This window comes from Phasianus colchicus, chromosome 3 (genome assembly GCF_987193195.1).
Source record: "Phasianus colchicus chromosome 3, bPhaCol1.hap1.1, whole genome shotgun sequence".
Classification (NCBI taxonomy): Eukaryota; Metazoa; Chordata; class Aves; order Galliformes; family Phasianidae; genus Phasianus; species Phasianus colchicus.
In genome coordinates, this window is record NC_143438.1 from 66935229 (window position 1) to 66953859 (window position 18631).

The following is an 18631-nucleotide window of genomic DNA, read 5'->3' on the forward strand; positions in this document are numbered from 1 at the left end:
GTCTCTCGGGACTTCAACTCAGAGAAAAGCCCTCAGAGTGTGGTCAGGAAGGAAGATGCTCCAGAGTATGGATACATGCAAAGCACCCATGCCCCTGCATCAGAGGTGGCAAACTCTTGAGGTGACCTGTACCAAAGGCACTAGTGAAAATATTGCAGCCTGTTGCTGCTGGGACCAACCCAGATCCATTAGTGACAAAAAGGGCTCCATCAGTGCCCTGCACTGCCATGCTAAGTATGTAGCCACAGCAAATGCTAAAGATGGAGGACTGCAAGCTGCAAATCCTTGCCTTATAAAGGCCATTTTGACGCCGGTTGGCACCCGTGCAGTATATACAGAGAGAAACTGAAGTGTTCCAGGCTCTGCTGTCACCCTCAGAGCAAAGCAATAACACACAGCCCTGTGCCTTCCTCCACTAAGGACAGACGTTCCTGGCTCCAACAGGAGTGAGGGCAAAGCGCTGCCCTGGGTGAGCACACAGGCCGCAGCAGGCTGCTGGGCAAGCTGCAGTGAGAAGGACCGTGGTTGTACTCAGCTGTCAAACTGACAATTAGGCTGTCAAAGCCATGTTTTCTTATGGTGATGAGCGTACATGCAGCCCTGGTTTCAATGATCCACACCATGTTGGCTACCTGGCTGTAAGGCAGTCCATCTCACTCAAGGGAACTGCAGCAGGAGGGTGCCTTGGCATTTCAGCCAACCCACTTCATGGCTGTCACTGTGGCTTGAAGGAAAAGCCAGGCTGGAGGGCTTTGCAAAGTGCCTTTTCCAGGTTGAGATCAGGAAACTCTCCCTTTGGTTACAAAAATGCCAGGCAACACCTTTCAGAGGACGCAAAAAGATTTGGCTTCTGGAGGTAATGGAATACTTGTGCCCTACCCATCTGGTAGCATCTGCTCCAGGCAAGAAGACTCTGCAAGGCCTGTGCTCCAATTCTCTCTCTCATAAACAAAGATTTAGACCAAATATGTATTATTCCCCTAAGACATCTTGCACTGCATATGCCAACATACATCTTAGATTCAGTTCTAATTTTACAAGCGATTACCCCTTCTATTTACAAGAAGGGATGCTAGTCACACCAGCATTTTTTTTCCTTTTTGGCTACATAAGTTGTTCTGACACAAATATGCAAAAAGCTCCTGGATCAGTTGAATTTTGTTGAAAGCCCAACATCAGCTTCAGGCTTGTTAACTGATTTCCTATCAAAGCAGTTCTTGTTAGCTCATCAGTGCTATATTTTCACAGCAAAGATTTTTCACAGTAAAACACTGCTGTAATTTCCCATAGGATCCAGGAGAGGACTGCTCTCCATGACTGATAGCTACAATACAGAGAACCATAGAATCATAAAGGTTGGAAAAGCTTCTAAGATCATCCAGTCCAACTGTCGATCCATTCCCCCATGCCCACTAACCACATCCCTCAGTGCCACATCTACCCTCTCCTTGAACACCTCCAGGGACAGTGACTCTACCCTCCCCCCCCCCTTGGCAGTCTGTGCCAGTGCATTAACACTTTTCCTGAGAAGAAATTTTTCCTAATGTCCATCCTGAAAGAAAAGTAGGCTTCCCATGCTTTGCTACTGTGTTTTTCACTTCACTGGGCTGGAAGTTGACCATCATATCCCATGCACTCCACAGTGGGAGAAGCGGGCAGTCTGGGCCAGGTGGTTTCAAAATACATATATATGTATTGGTATATTCTCTCAGTATATATAAATGTGCAAAACTGAAACACTTTCAGGGCATTTATAACAGATTAGATACTTTTTGGTTAAGTAGAGTCAGAAGATCTGGGGAATCCTTAGCAATAGCAAGGAGGGAATCAAGACCCAGAAAAAGCTGCTGATTTTAATTTGGATTTTTTTTTTTAATCTTTTTATTCCCTCCCACAAAATAGCCATGTGTGTTCTGCATCCTGGCAAAAGACCAACAACAAATTCTTGAAAGACAAAGAAGAAAAACAAACAGCGGTTTAAATTAGGAAACCACAGATGGATACACAGCATACACAGATACAGCAAAAGCGAAAGCTGAGGGAGAGACTTCAAAAAACCAAGGGATTGAGCTTTGACAGAAGCAGGATGAAGACTTGCCTGCGGCCCAGAAGCAAGCTCAGACCAGGAGCAGCCCGCTCCACACAGTTGCTATATTTACAAGAGTAAAATTGTTCATTGCAAAAACTTCAGACAGGTTGATGTGGTATCTGCAGTTAGAATCCAGACTTCACAAAGGCAGTCTAGGCATGCTGAATATAGGCCAGTGATATTCACCTTTCAGAGTGGGAGAAAAACAGTTATTTCAGGAAGAAAACAAACATGTTCATAGTCACTTCAGCTACTGGGAAGGGTTGAAAAACATAGACTCAGTAAGAGGGACTCAATTCAGTTGCCTAAATAAGTTATTTACTGCCCTCAAGGTGCCCTAGGGGGTCCTCTTGGAACCCACCTGCTATTTTAGGAGGGCATGGGTCTGCTTTACCTGAAGTGCCCTCTGCTTTACCCTGAAGTGTATATGGATGTCTCTTAGCATCATAGGACTATCTGTGTGGGAAAAGATCTTCAAAATCACCAAATGCAAGCATCAGCCTGACCTACCAAGTTCCATCACTAAACTGTCTCATCACTAAACTATCTGCCACGTCCAGATTTCTCATAAATACCTCCTGGATGGGAACTCCAACAGGTTTTCTGGGCAGCCTGTCTCAATGCTTGAGCACCTTCCCGTGAAAAAGTTCTTCCTAAAGTCCAGTCTAAACCTCCTCTGGTACAATGATGCCAGTCAGGTACCAGCTGCCTGTGTCCAGCAAAACTATCTTGTTCCTTAGGTATTATTTAGCAGAACACTCATGGGAGACAGACAGATCCATGAGGACTAAAGAAAGTAACACCAAAGAAAATATAGAAATAGGGAGAAACAAACAAAACACACACACAAGAAGTAGATGAACTTTGAAAAAGTTGTAACAAAGACTTCAATTCAACACCGTGTATACTAAAGCATTAAAAAAAAGTGTTTGCTCTAAGGAGACTTGCTAATTGGCCACCACTCTGCCTCAGAGGATAGTGGCCAGTGACACAAACCCCAGCAAGAGGCATGTCATGAATGTGTACCCTGGGGTCCTGGGCAACCTGCTGCATCCAGTCCCACTTTGGGCAGGTGTTGGACCTGGAGATCTCCAGAGATGTCATCCAACCTTAGCAGTCCTGTGACTGTGTGGAAAACAGGGCCATATTGCCTCTGTGTTATTATTTATCATATCCTGAACTATATAACACAGCTGATGAGCATATAATTGATGTCACAGTCAAGGTATTTGCTCAAAATAGTATACCAATAATGGCAGTGGTTTACAGTAGACCGCAGCTTGATTCTTACAGGCTTATAAAACAACCCCTTTGCAAATCGTTCAAACATTTCACTTCAAGTGAAGGATATTCGCAGTATAAATGTATTGTTTATAGTTGTGCTAAACCAGCTAATCATCTAAGGACATAATAGTATGCAAATTTTAGGGAAGCCATATGTTGTTTGAAGAATAACTAAGTAGATGTAGAAAAGCTCATATTAAAGATAGAAAAGAAAGGAATACTCTAGTGCCAGCAGCCTATAAAATAGCCCAAGGAAAATCTGGAGTGAGTTATATCAAAGGAATGTGTGTGAAGGGAGGAAAAGAAAGACAACACAACCACACAGAGAACCCATTGCCTGTCCAGGCCATTCAGAAGGAGTAGTCAGAAATGCAAGATGGGATCTATAAGAACAGGGAATACTGCCCAGCTAAGATAAAGGTAGACATAAACAACCTGTGACAGGTGGTGCCAGCTGAACAACTGAGAAGAATATGAATAAATGAGAAGCGTAATTTATGTAAGGAAGAATCATAAAGGAGATGCAATCACATCTCCAGCAACGGGTTTTGGAAAAAGTCTTTCTCAAAGTGATCTCCAAGAGGAAATGGCTGAAAGACTGAAAACAGGTAAGGGTCTAGCTGAGGAAGGAAGGAAGGAAAGAAGGAAGGAAGGAAGAGAGGAGGAAGGAAGGAAGGAAGGTGGGAAGGAGAGAAGGAAGGAAGAAAGGAAGTTTGCCACAAAAAGTAGGATGTATCTGGGAAGCCTCTTTGCTGTTCAAGCAGCTGGGACACAGGAACATCTTCCTGGCCAAGGTCTTTGTGCCAGGATCCTTTGCAAGGGTTAGACCTTTACAGACCACTATTCTGACTCTGTCTGCTGAAGATTTTATCAGAACTTCATAGGAAACTGTAGCTGTTTCATGACTGCTTTATTCACAGAATGGCAGGAAAACAGTGAAATACAAAGGATAAGTTCTATGGCATAGACCATAAACAGGAGAATAAGTCTACCTTTATTTTAGCTGCGGCAGTGAAGTAACAGTTAAAAATGCAGCAAAATGCATCTACGCATCAGGAGAGTAAAACAAAAGACTTAAAGTTAGAAAAAAAAATTGCAAAGGTAAGTATCACAGTTAGGCGAGGCTGGTATCACTGTCATTAGCTGAAAATAAAAGCTAAAGCAAAACCTGCAAAGATGGGTTTAATTTGAAGAATTAGGCACTAGAGAGAAGTCTGGACTTTCTCCAGCGCCATTCAGCAGCCAAAGGTGTGAGCAAGATGAAAACCAGAAACCAGTCACAGCTAAGGAGTGTCCCAGATGCCAGAACGTGAAGCAGGAGTAGCAAAAACAAAGAATTACAGAGGTAAGACACACAGGTCCACAACCAGCTCAAGGAAAGCACTCCCTACCTCAGATCACTGTGTTAGTTATAGGAAATGCTATGGCAATGAAGCTGATAGCATTATGCAGGGAAGATTTTCCAGCCATGGTGTAACATAAAAGAAGCTGACCCAAATGTGGTTTGGTTCAGTGGCCAAAACTGTAATACTGTGAAGAAATGTGGCATTCTGTCTGTGATACTGCAGGCCACATGATCTTAGTGCAGAGCATAAGCTGAATACCACAGATAAAAAATACTTTACCAGCATCATTGAGGACATTTTGAAAGAATAGGGGAAGAGATTTTCCTTCCAGTTGAGCTTCTGCGTTCTTGCCATACAGGACAACTCCTTTCCACACATCTCTGAGCAGGATGTGACCAAAGAAACATCCTTTTTGTGGAGGAGGAAGCCTAACACACATCACTGCTTATTGAACCACGCAACTTAAAGCGTCTGCTCTAAGTCAGCATCTAATGGGATTTCTGGAAAAAACGCCCATGCTCACTAGCATTATCTAGTGTATGTTATGAGATGTGAGAGAGCTTGCCTGCCCTTGCCAATCCCTGGGCACAAAGCTCTCAGTCTGCCATGCTTTGCAGACTCATCCCATCTCTGTTCTCACTGCAGTCCTACATGATGTGGAAGAGGAGGCTGCTCTGTTCCTGCATTTAGCAGCCCTAAACTTGTAAGGTATTAAATCAGGCACACAGGATGCTAAAGAGGACGTGTCCTCGATGATAAATGATCTCTGAAAGCAGGCTTTGATGGTGCAGTCTGCCTATGCTTCATGCCACTGAATGCTTAATTGGAACAGCACACTCAAATTTGCAGTTTTATTTCTCCTGAACTTGATGGTAGTCCACAGTATTAATGGAATGCTACAAATAGTAGAAGCTGTAGTAGTGATTTCCAGAGATGAACATATTTGGAGGGGAAGGGAAGCAGGGAGAAGCTAAAGGATCTGTAATTCTCCCCATTAGCATCATCTGGTGTAATACGCACTCCAGGCCATGTAACACTAGAACATTCTTGTGACTGCTTCCAGCACAGACAGCAGCTGCATTTAGTCTCAGTTCAAAGGAGTGAGTCTGCATCTGTGTTCTTTGGGTTGCACATACTGGCCAAAAGCCTTCTGGAAATAAGTGTGAAACCACCTTTGCTAGTAGGTAAGGGAGCGAGAGTACTGAATGTTATATGATTTCAATTTCCTACATAACTTGGCAATACGACTTTTTTCTTTTTTAAAGATGAGAGTAAACCGAAATTAAAATAAATATGCAGAACCGTCCAGCAATGATTCTTTTCCAAAGGTCTGAAGCAAAATTTCCACCGTGTAAAATCCCATTACACTCGAGTGCCATTTACAGATTAGTTATGCCAAACATAATTTCGATTAGACCTTCAGGAGCAGTCATGGGTCACTGTAGTTCACATTTAGTAGTTATGCTTTCAAAGCATTGCACTGTCAAGAATTAATTAATTCATTCAAAAGAGAAGAAAAATTAATTGAGTGCATTTCTTAATTGAGAAATACAGCCAAGGAAGTGGCAACATTTTAGCCAGAAATTTCAGAAAAACATAACAAAACAAAAACACAAAAAATAATTCCGCAACAGGCACTTTAGTAACACTGAAATAGGATTTCTTCAGACATACTTCTCTGGAAACAGGAGAATGTTGTATTTCTTTTAGTCACAGCTGTTCAGTGTACCTTGCATCACAACTCAGTTTGATAGCTTCTTGCTTTCGGAGCTAACAGTTGTTCAGAAACAAGGATTAATATGTTCAAGACTCAAATTGTTCATACGAGCAGAATTCATTTTGCATTTTTGTTTTCCCACATGAACATTTGTTTGTGACTTCTATGTCTGTTGTAGATTTAAAACATTGGCTTTGATACAAACTGTGCATTATTTATGACAGACTGGACAAGAGGCAAGTTGCTAGCATACTTACTGAGCTATTACTCAAAATGTTAAAGAAATATCAACTGAAATGCCTTACCTCATAGTCAGATCAGTTTCAGACGGGGCATTTAATAATACCTGGGAAAAGCCAAGTAATAGGTTTATGTAAAACTTGTTGAGGGAGATGTTTTTATACATCAAGTTAAATTCAGAACCCTACTCACGCAGGAAATTAGGAAGTGTCAGTATCCACTTTCATCCTACTTTATCTTCCCCTCAAAAGCTGGCATTTCAACATTTCCTACACAAAACCAACGCTAACCACTGCTTATTCATCACTGAGAATCAGATTTCAGCAATAGATGCAAATTCTGCTGCAGTTTTATTGATGATTACACTAGTCAGCCAAGTTAATTGTATTTCTCACCAGCCGTTACTCTTCCTCTCTCAAAGATTCCAGTAGCTGCATATGACTTTTTAAAGGTACATCCTGGAAAAGAACAGAGAATGAATTGCAAAGCTTTTAATCAGGAAACTTCACGGTAGAGAATCACGTTACTGCAATGATAGAGAATCTTTGTTTCCAGTCATCTCAGTACTAAACTTTCATTTCCCATTGCTCCACTAACTTGAAAGGGCTTGTCGCTTCAAGTAAAGATATCCCATTCTTTGCCACAGGCATGGCAAGCTGGTCATACCACATCTTTTGTAACACATCAACCGGGGAGGTCTGAGGGAGAGCACAGTGCTAGAGTAGAGCTTTAACACAGGAACATCAGCATAATGGAGGAGTTGGGAAAAAAATAATTAAAGTCCTATTCATTTTTTCTTTTTCTTTTTTTCAAATAAAGTACATCTCCCAATGTAAAATGCAAGTTTCTGGCAAGCCCTCATCACTTCTTAAATCTAGAGTGCTTTCTTGTCATTCCTACATGCATCTGCAAACTAGGACTTGGGTGAATGAGCTGCTGCAAATGAGCACACAGCCTATCTTTCCTACTATTTTCCCTTGTGGAAAGGGCAAAAAAAGTTTGACTCCAGGATCACCCCAACTCATGCAATGAGTAAGAGTCAGCCAGGCATCAAAGATGACCTAAGCTTCACCCTTCAAGTAAAACAGCGGTCTACCTTACCTTACTCCAGGACTAGATGTGTATTAACTGCATATCTGACTCAGAATACTTCTTTGAACAAATTTTGGGGGTGAGCAGTTTACAGATTGATTTACATTTAGAGTTGTGCCAACAAAACAGTCTAGCTGTACTGAAATATGACCCAAAAAAGTCTCTTAAACTGAGCTCAGTAAATTAGCCTGTTTTACAGCCAGACGCATCTACAGTCAATGATTTATAGTAAATTACTCACAGTTCCACAGTCAGGATCCCACTGAGGAAGAAACAGAACAATAGAAGAATCCTAAACAAGTAGCATCTAATTAAGAAATGAATACATAATGCCTGTTGACCCGAAATAAACATTTCATTCATATTGATGTAGATACTTCATCTTGAGTGGAAATGGCTACAGACAGAGTCTTCTGTTACACACAAGTCTGTTCACGTTCTTGCTGCAGTACCCATTTTCTTTCCAGTACTGCATTAAGCAACATGTTGTTTGCTCTCCCTTCCTCTGCCCCAGGGGAGAGGTTTGTAGAATGATTTGCTTTGATAATTTGGGTGCTTTTCTTTAATGTACATGTTGCAATGCATTTATGTCATAGAGGCTTGTTAAAGAAATCTTGTTTACATTCAGATGATGATCTTTGTGATATTCTTCAGCTCCGGAGGGAATTCATTCCATACTGGGCCCAGACTTTAAAAGCCTTTAACCTCCAAAGTGGAGTACATTGAGGCTAAAGAATAAATCCTTTTTTTTTCCCTTGATTTTTGACTTATCTGTCTTGAGCTTTAGCCCATCTTCCATAAGTGATATAATCCACTAATAAATAAATATACATATTTGTATGTATATTTGAATGTATATCATGGATGGTGCATGCTCAAGATTTTTTACTGATGGAGGGTGCAACCAAAATATTTTGGATATCACTATCTAGATCATGGTTTCCTGATGATACCACATGCTAACAACACATTTCTGTCAGTGTTCTTCAAGACAATGCAATATATAAAGTAGTTGTCAAGCATACTTCAAAGAAGCTTCGTTGTTGTGCAGAGCTGCTGTGACATTCCCATGCTGCATGGATATCCCTGGTGCCAGGAATCTCATGTAGGCACACTGACGGACTGTTGTCCAACCTAGGAGTGGTAGGAATATGAGAAAGAGCAAGACAGATATGTCAGTATGGGAGTCTCCCAGCCAAATAGAGATGATTACACATGCTCTGCTTTATGATCTCCTATTGGGCATCAGCAAAAAACACAACAGAATTTCTCCCAAACTCTGGACTGAACTGACAGTGAGACTATGTGTTCCCACAAAGTAAATTAGAATGGGCATGTAAATTCTTCAAAAAAAATGTTTGTGAACACCATTTCCATCCTGCTGAGATTTCTGACGCAAGGGCTGACACCATCATGTTATGTCACCAAAGCCCCAACAAAACCATCTAAATGAGACGGTTGATATGTTGGGCAACCAGTGCTAAGTGCTTTAGTATTATCACCTAGTTTTGTAAGTAGTGCATCCCTAAATTAAATCAGTAATACTAAGGTACCAGTGATGATTCTTAAAATCCACGTATATATGTATCTCTGAAAGGTTTTTTTGTTTACATTACTTTGACAAAATTAGTTAAGAAATATGCCTAATCTGTAAGAACGCTTACAAAATAAACTTATAGTCAAGTAGCCAATGTGATTTAGTGTAAGTAGTATTGTAATCTCATCCATTCTCACACAAAACCCAGATGTTTTCCAGTTTGCGTACAATTTCCAGAAAAGTCTGAGTAGCCATACTGAAGTAAGCCTGAATTTTCCTAATTAAAACAGACTTTTCCTAATTAAAACAGACTTTTCCCAGCACTAGATGTCACATTTTGGCAGGACTATAAAAATGAATTTTCTTCCTAGTAAGAATGGACATGACTTTCTCAAAGATCCACCTGAAAACAACTGTTCCCCATAGCAACATCAGGTTGCATCTCAGGTGCATGGATTAATTGCTTAGGGCAACCACCTGTCCACATCACAGAGAGAGGGAAAACAAGGTTTTAAGCAAGAATACTTGGGGCAGGCATCAGCAACTGCTATCAGCAGGATGTAAAAGAAAGGGATATCAGCATTCAGAGCTGCTGACGCTTCTGGGACATGATCCAGGTTCATGCTATAGCAAAAGCAACAGTCACAAATATATGGGCAACGCTTTGCCAGGCACTGAACGATATACTCTAAGAAGGCTACAAATATTACTTTCTGTAGTTATAATTTGAATAGGAGAATGCAGTAGGCAAAAGGCCACCAGCACTGATTTGTAGGAGCCCATGCATCACTCTGTGGAGAGGAGCATGCTGATATGGTTGAAGGCCTTTATGGTGTTGGGAAACACACCTTAGGAAGCATGATAGCAGTAGGACAGTGCAGAGGTGGTCAGTTTTGCTAAGGACGGCACTACCACCCTCTTGCACTAGCCTGCTTTGGGAAAAGAAGCAAGTGCTGGGTCAGCAAATGGCTGGTGAGTAAGAAGGGGACTTAAGTGAGGACAGAACTATGTGTCAGGCCTGTGGGCCCACTCCTGTCCTCCTGGGATTTGGCTTTCTAGGCTCTGGGCCAGCACTAGTGACAGTGCTGCTGGCCCTGGGGAAAGCTCTTCCCAAATCTTTGCCAGGAGGCCTTAGCAGAGGTTGTCCTTCCTTCCCACAACAGCCTTTGAGTTGAGACACTTGCCTTTGTTCTTTGCTGGTGTTATACTGTGGCTGGGCTGCAGCCACGCCTCTGCATCACCTGCAAGACTGAGAAGAAAAGGTTTCCAACACCATGTCTGGCATTAGCAGTGACCACAAATTTGCAATGGTAGGACTGCAGCATCTTATAATGAGTACATTATTAATCATGGTTGAGAGCGCTGACCCTGTTCCTTACTAACCTGGTACTAGCATCCTTGCTGGCAGATCTTACTCTGTTTAAGGAACTTTGTAATAAACTTGATTTTCTGAGTGATAAAAAATACCCTGTAAAAGTATAACAACCACCTGAATTCCTTTCAGCAAATATAATTATGGCTGTTATGCAGAACTGCAGTTAACAAAACGTGCCACAACAAACGTGTTCACAAATGTGTTTCCCTAACTCCTCTTAACACAACAATTCACATATGTTGTCCTGCAAGGACTCTTTAATAAAAGCAAAATTTCCAAATCTCACTCTTGTTCATTACTGTGTGGACTAAATTCACTCAGTTGAGATTCTGCAGTCCACGATCACTGTAATAAATACTCACTAATTAATATGAGGACAAATTAATTGAGACAGACATGTCTCAATTTTTTTTTTTTAATGATGTTTTATGAACTTTGATAACTTAAGATGAAAAAAGAGTATCACTGACTTGCTGGTAGATTTAGAAATAAGCTAAAGTGTATCAGGTTGCCTGGATAAACAAGAGATGGAAAGCAGATATTGTAACAAAGAGATGGCCAAATCGGATTACCTGAAGTCAGCAGTCAGAAAGTTAGGAGGAGGCTGCACCCTGACTTAACAAGCGCTGATCAAAGCCACAGGGAAAGCGCTTTTGTTTAAACACACAGAATAGGAGCTTTATGCTCTCCTTGAGTAGAGTGCATCTTTCACAGCTCATTCACTCTCTGATGAAGCACATCTGTCCTAGATACAGACTGTAAAATACCGGACTGCTAAGGAGAGCCGTCAAAGAAAAAAAGTTGTGAAATACAAAGAAGGCACTATTTTTTAAGTCAGGCACACAGTGAAATTCCATGGCTTTAGGAGCTGATCAACACTCAGAGCAGAGGCCTAACCAAAGACAGACAAAAAGGATCAGAAAGAAGTATGTGGTGAGAAGTATGTTAGGCAAAGAAGGGATAGGTCACTTTAAAAGAGGGCTGGAACTAAGAGGGAACTGAATGCATTTTTTAAGGCAAAACTAGACACAGCTATAGCCATAGGAATACAGGTGGTGGTACTGTGGAGGGGAAGGCTCTGTGGCAGCAAGGACAACCTAAAAAGACTGTGATGAGGACAGCTGCTTACAGCCAGGCAGACAAACCTCTCTTCAGAGGCTTGTGTGCAACTGGACCCATCAAGGTTGAAAAGTAAGAGAAGTCACGTACATTCACAGCAAGCATGAGAAGTGCAAACAGGGAAAGAACACTGCAACCTGCTCCATGCCAGCTTCTCTCCAGCGGTATAAAATCAACGTGATAGCAAGCCCTCATGTGGACTGCCATTTGGCTGAGTGGTATACTGAATTTGGGGTTGATGTTCTGGGAAAATATAGTAGATTTAATTCTGCAGGATCACAATCATTGCTATTCGCCCCTTAGACAATTTTCACATTGTTTTGAAGAAAGCTTTAAAAGGGGTATAAATTACCTTTTTTAACACTTTCAAATAAAAGGACATTAAATTACATCTTTGAGCACTTTCAAATTGTTTTACAATGCGGGAGCCGTACAAAAGTACTTAGCATAAAAGGGAGCTGAGCCAAGAATGTGTAACAGAAAAGGCATGAACATGTTTGGAAGAGTTGTAATACCCACAACGCATGCAGGACTAAGTCACACACTGGCATGGAGTTTGCAGACAGGTGTGCCAGTTGTTGACATGATTGTTCTGCCAGTTGTTTCCCACTCCTCTGCTGATAGCTTCCACCATTTCCATCCGCTCAGCTCTATTGGCAAAAGAAAGTACGTGAGCACTATTTCACGTGCTTCTGACAAGTCAGATGGATTAGTTGGTGAAAAAAAGTTTAAACTAACCTGTTTATTTTGCCTGGAGCAAGTTAAAGAGCTCTTAAACAAACCCTTTAATCAGCAGCTACGGCAGCAGTAATTACAGCATCAAAGATGGAAAGTGGCAAAATCTTCAAATGGCACAGTTAGGTCTGGAACACAATGTGTGTGAGGTCTTGTTACTGGGAATTACACTTTCCAAAGCTTTCTTCAATTGTGATCTGGAAGCAAGGACTGTGACATAACAGGTGTGCCTACATCAGCTTGTACCACAGTGGAAATTCTACACACACTCCTTCTGGGGACACCCAGGGCTGCCCAGACAGCTGAACTCATGCTGCCAAACTCTATACAGGTATGTCTACTTCGGCTACACCTGAAGTGCAGCACAGACATAACCTCAGGCCAGTGACAGCATTGAGGTTTTCGAGTCCTTCCTTCCTCGTGAGCTTCCAGCATTATTTCCTCTTCTGGTACTTGTTCAGTGGAGTCCACACCATAAAGAGGCTGTTTATACCGACTGTTTTCAGCTAAAATCTGTTTTTCCAATTTTGACATATGTGCATTCACTTCTGCCACAGTAATAAGGCGCCAATTTAGACACACTCACTTTGTTGTGTGATCCCCACAGCAAATAATCCTATTCTCCAGAGTAAAGCTTTTACTTGAGAGACAGAAAAGCCTCTCCTATTAGTGAATTTCTAGCTTCAAAAATCCTTTAATATCCAGGAGCATTTGATCTGAAACTTTCATGTGCCTGGGAATAGATATTTCCAATAACACAAAAAACATGTTAGTGGAACTCCAACCCTCTTTAAAAAGAAAATCTTCTTTATTTTATGAACATCCATTGCAGAAATATGCTCCTGGAATGGATAACATCCCCTTAGCCTTTGAAAATATCTTGGAAAAGCCAGTTTTGTCATGAAAGTATTTGTTAGGTCACAGCAGGAATTTGGAAACACAAATGTCTCCAGAAATAACATGCTGTTCGTATCAGAAGCATCTTGCTGAAAAAGCTATGATCAGAATACATTGGAAATGCAAGATGTCTCTCATAGCATAATCTGTTTCTCACTGAATTCTGTTGCCTCAGACTTCAAATACTCTCCTCAGCTCCAACAAAAGGAAACTCTGGGTATATGTAAAAAGCTCACTGCCCCCGTAGCTTGTATACTGTCCCTTATCAATAGAATACTCTCCATCATCAATCACACAAGGTTGAGAATTCAGTCCTCAGGTTCTCACACTATGGGTTTGATCATTTAAAAGCAAAAGATCCTATTCTTCTCATAGGAGCTTGCAAATTGTTCACTGAAGCCCTAGTTTGGCAGAACATACAAAGGTACATTTAAATGCTTTAATGGAATTTTAATAGCACTGAATTAAATAGCATGGAATCGTAATAGTATTATGTATGGAATTTTTCAGCAATGATATTCATCCTCTCAGCAGTTTTATAAATCATTCTCTTCATGTATGTATATATAAGCGCACAGAGTGATAAGCAAGAGTTCATGCAGTATGTGCTCCCTTTCACGGTGCCCTGCTCAATTAATTATCCTTAAACAAAGCAATGCCAGCAACTGGCAACAGCACAGCTCAGGTGTGCGTTATTCTAGATGCGGTGCAAAATGCCACACTGCAGCAGCACATGTAATGTGAAGCATCCATTATTTATTCCACTCCCTCATGTGAGGCATGAAAGCTCTTCATTTACAGGAAGCTACATCACTTTATGAATTTTTGTCAATGAACCGTGGGAGATTTGTAGGTCTTTCTGTAATAGAAGAGAAAGAAGCGGAAAGAACCAAGGGATTATCAGAGAAACAAGAAAGCTGAAAGCTGTAACTGGAGAATTGGATTTCAGACTGAATAAAACAGCGTGTGCTATATATAGGACCGGGGCAGTTAAGCAGTGAAGAGTTCTCTCTGGCACTGTCTGGTCAAAGCATGAAAAAGGAAAGAGATGTTCGTTAATAGAATCACAGAATGGCCTGGGTTGAAAAGGACCACAATGATCATCTAGTTTCAACCCCCCTGCTATGTGCAGGGTCACCAATCACCAGACCAGGCTGCCCAGAGCCACATCCAGCCTGGCCCTGAATACCTCCAGGGATGGGGCATCCACAGCCTCCTTGGGCAGTTGATGTTAATGTCTGAATACATATGGACGTCAGTAGTAAACGATACTGACTCTCACGAGGTTGTAGGGGGAAAATGCATGTTAAAAATGACGACCAGCTGCACATCAGTGATTATTTCCAGCTATAAACCTCAGCAGTGTGTGGGTTTGACAGGGGAAGTGAAAAACTGCTGATGAAGAAACAGCGAATTAATGTTACTATAAACACATTCTTGCCACAGCATGTCAGAGTGATTTTTTCAAATATTTAGTCCCAACATTAACATGGAACTTCATTTGCAACAAAGAAGTCTGAAAATAAAAACTTCTGCAATGAAGATAAGAGGTTTTAATTTTTTTGAGTTAAACGTTAAGAGAAAGTTAACAGGTGAAACCTATGTTCACAAAGACATTCAGTAGAAAGAACCAAATTCACCTATACAACCTAAATTATGGTATCACAGAGACACTACGGACCACTTAAATCAGCCACAGCAGTTTGATTACGATCCCCATGCTGAGTGCACGGAACAGAGGTGGAATCCCTCGTATCAGGCTGACAAAGCAAGGAATTAGTGAGGTTATTTGGGAAGAGCTACGTCACTAAAGGTTTGCTGAGCAAACAGACCGGGAGAGGCTGAGACATTGTCCCTGAGCAACCCAATGTAACGGAGACCAGTCCTACTTTGAAGTCCAGAGGTTCCTTCCAATCTAAATTATTTTATGATTCTCTATCAATTTTATTAGCAATTCTAGATTAGCCACTGCACTCAAATGCAGATTATCTTTGTGCTCTGATGCAGAGACCTATGGCTCCTTATCCTGCAGTTCTTCACACATTTTCTAAGTGCATCCCCAGTGCATCCCCAGAAATGCTCTAAACATTCCCGGATGCAGGCTACGCTCCTGGCTGCAACACGTCTCCTTCCCTACATGTGGATCCATGTGGGGATTCTTAATGTAAGCTCACTGCAACCCATTCCAATTTAAACATTTAGGAAGAAAGATTCAGTACGAAAGAATCTACAACACCAAGCATTTAAAAGCAGTACAGTTTTCAAACGGTTGAGAAACTGCAGTGCAGATGAGTGCGAGGCAGCAGTCAGCTGACAAACGCTGACAGGCAAAGATCTCACACACCAGTGAATTGTATTACAGGAACTGCCACTCCGCTCTGCGTTTCACAGAGGCTGCATCGTGGGAACCCTTTGCTTTGAGGGATCTGGATTTGAACCGCTATCTCCACCCCGTGCCCCGCTGAGGCACAGCAAATTTTGTGATGCTTCACCTCCCCATCTCCAAACCCTCACCGAAATCCAGAGCACTTCTGTTCCCCTCCTCCTCCTGGAAATGTGACACTGCCTCAGGCAGCTCTTTTAATCCATCAGAGATTCACCATCCACCCCTGGAATTTTAGAAAGATTTTCTTAATCCCAACCACGAGAAGATCAATTTTCACTAAGTACCTGGTAGCAATTACCAATTACTTGAGAAATTACTTTTCCCAAGGCGTTTTGGGAAGGAGGAAAGCTTTCTCCTGCGCACAGCGTTCCGTACACCACTTACAGCACTCTCGCAAACTCTCCTCACAGGTTTCTCTCCCAGTATCTGACCTGGAAAAAAAATAAAAAATAAGAGAAGCGAACTCCTGGGAGCTGCGGCACAGAGCGAGTGCCGCTGCTATCCCTGACCGCGTGTGCCCGCAGTGCACGACACCTGCAGCCCCGTACTTGTGCCGGGACAGCCGCGGGGCCACCGCGTTCTGCGACAAACCACCGCCGTGCTTTCACCCTGCCCTGATCGCGGCCAGCCGGTTGGAATTCTGCTCCCCGAGCGCGGCGCGCCACCGGGAGAGAAAGCGCAAGGATGACCTGACCGATCTTATCCACAACCGACCTCACCTGCTCGCGGCCAGAACGGACGGTTTTCTGAACAAACCGCCCATCTGCCGGCCGCATAAACGACGGCCCTAAAGGAGGGGCTCCCGAGGAGCGCAGCGGGTCGCGGCCCCACGCCCCCCCCCCCGCCCGCCGGGCCTCGCTTCGCCCTTCCCGCCGAGAGCGGCCCCAGCGCCGCCGGTCGGGTCGGGACGCGCCGCACGTGCGCAGCCGCCGCCGCCGCCGCACGCGCCGGGCTCGCGCCGCGCCTAACGGTCCCGCACGCGCCGCTGCCACCGGCCGCTCCCTCGCGGCTCCCGCCGAGCCCGGCTGCACCGACGGCCGCCGCCGGCTCCGGGCCGGCACCGAGAGCCGCGGGACCCCCCGCGCGTGCGCGGGCGGAGGAGAACAGCGCGGCCCCTCGCGAGGAGGGCAGAGGAGGAGGGCGAGGGGGCGCGCGCCCCTCCGGTTGCCGCGCGGTGGGCGGGGCGGGGCTCGTGACGCGTCGCAGCCGTCGCGCCCGCCCCGCCGCCCCCCGCGTCCCCCCCTCTCCCTCCCTCCCTCCCTCCTTCCCGGCCGGCCGCCCGCCCCCCGCTCGCGCTCCCCCTCCCCTGCGGCGGCCGTCCCGGTGCATTGTGGGAGCCGCCCGTTGTTCATTTGCCATTCGACCCGATCCGGGGCCTGTCGGGACGGAAGCGGCGCCGAGCCCGGCCGGATCCATTGTGGGCAGCCCGCGGCGGCGATCTAGGCCGGAGCCGGGTGGGGGGGGGGCCCGGACGCGCGTTCTCTCGGCCGCCGCCCCCCCGCCCTTCTCCTCGGGCGGCCGCGGCGCCTCCTTCCCGCGGGCGCAGCCCTCGGCCGGGCGGGGAGCGGCGAGGGGCGCGAGGCGGCGGGGGGCGCGCGCGCCCGCCATGTTCGCGGAGATGAACCGGCGGACGCTGGCGTTCCGCGGCGGCGGCTTGGCGGCGGCGGCCGCGGCGGCGGCGGCGGCGGCGGGAGGCGGAGGGGCCGAGGCCTGGGAGCGGCGGGACCCCGAGGCGCTGAACGGGCGCGGGGCGGACGAGGAAGCGGAGCTGGAGGGGCTGGAGGCCGAGGAGCTGGAGGCGGCCGGCGACGAGAAGGAGCTGCTGCTGCTGCCGCCGCCGCCGGACGCCGCGTCGCCCCCCGCCGAGAGGAACCGGCGGACGCTGGCCTTCCGCGGCGGCGGAGCGCCGCCGGGCGCCAACAATGGCTGCGAGGCGGCGGCCTGGCCGCGGAAGCGCTACGACGGGCGGGGGGCGGACGAGGAGATGGAGCTGGAGGGCGCGGAGGGCCTGGAGCCGGAGGGCCTGCTGGAGGGCAAGGAGCTGGCGCAGGACGGCGGCTCGCTCAGCGACAGCAGCGACGACGAGGAGGACGGCGAAGGGGGCAGCCTCGGCGACGGCAGCGGCGCGGAGGGCGGCAGCTGCAGCAGCAGCAGGCGGTCCGGGGGCGACGGCGGGGACGAGGCGGAGGGCAGCAGCGTGGGCGCGGGGGAGGGGGAGAGCGTCCGGCACTTCCCGCTGGCCAGGCCCAAGTCGCTGCTGCAGAAGCTGCACGTCTCCTTCCAGGGCTCCTGGCTGAAGGAGTTCCCATGGCTCTACTACTGCCAGGAGACCGGCCTCATGTCCTGCGCCTGGTGCACCGCCGCGGCCGCCGCCGCCGCCCCGCCCGAGCTGATCCTGGCGGGCGGCCCCGTGCCCGGCGGCCACGACGAGCTCTGCAAGGGCACCCGCAACTACAAGCGGGCCCTGCTGCTGCGGCACCACCTCTCCGCCGAGCATCGCCTGAACGAGCCGGGCAGCGCCGAGCAGGTAGGCGGCGGCCAGCCTTCCCCTCCCCGTTTAGCAGTTTTGTTTTGTTTTTTTTTTTTCTGGTGGCTTTCGTGCTGTTTTGCGTGTCCCCCTTTGCCCACGTGCGTGAGCTCCCTCGCACCGCTTCGTGCGTCGTCCGCAGCTCGGCGGACCCGCATCTCCGGCTGCCTTTATCTAAAGCGGCGGCAGTTGCGTACGCACGGCAGTGTTCTCGCACTGATTTACAAACGCGAGTTACAACTTCCTCCTGCGGTACTGGCGGAGGGAGGGCAGTGTCCGGCCTGTGA

At 45.9% G+C, this 18631-nt stretch overlaps 2 protein-coding genes across 2 annotated transcripts in view; one reads left to right on the top strand and one right to left on the bottom strand.

The window, feature by feature from the left end:
- Positions 1–1961: 1961 nt before the first annotated feature.
- Positions 1962–17425, bottom strand: LOC116227533 (uncharacterized). The gene is made up of 6 exons (XM_090138299.1): positions 17174–17425; positions 16352–16932; positions 16135–16248; positions 8794–8902; positions 7072–7134; positions 1962–6782 (listed from the first exon to the last, which is right to left on the bottom strand). The coding sequence occupies exons 1-5, from the start codon at positions 17423–17425 to the stop codon at positions 7078–7080; spliced, it is 1113 nt and encodes a 370-aa protein (XP_089994425.1). The 3' UTR covers positions 1962–6782; positions 7072–7077.
- Positions 17409–18631, top strand: part of ZBTB10 (zinc finger and BTB domain containing 10) — a 32099-nt gene continuing 30876 nt past the window's right edge. The window contains exon 1 of the mRNA XM_031590928.2: positions 17409–18344. Within this exon, the coding sequence (XP_031446788.2) occupies positions 17424–18344 (921 nt within the window). The 5' untranslated portion in view covers positions 17409–17423. The remainder of the gene's footprint in view (positions 18345–18631) is intronic.

Bases quoted from the DNA above. Each gene is read 5' to 3' on its own strand.
- LOC116227533 (XM_090138299.1), bottom strand. From the start codon at position 17,425: ATGGCGGGCGCGCGCGCCCCCCGCCGCCTCGCGCCCCTCGCCGCTCCC. The intron at 16,933-17,173 runs GCAAATGAACAA...CCTCCTCGCGAG, and splicing joins GCCCCGGATCGGGTCGAATG to GGGCCGCGCTGTTCTCCTCC. The intron at 7,135-8,793 runs GTATGCTTGACA...GTTCTTTTCCAG, and splicing joins AACAACGAAGCTTCTTTGAA to GATGTACCTTTAAAAAGTCA.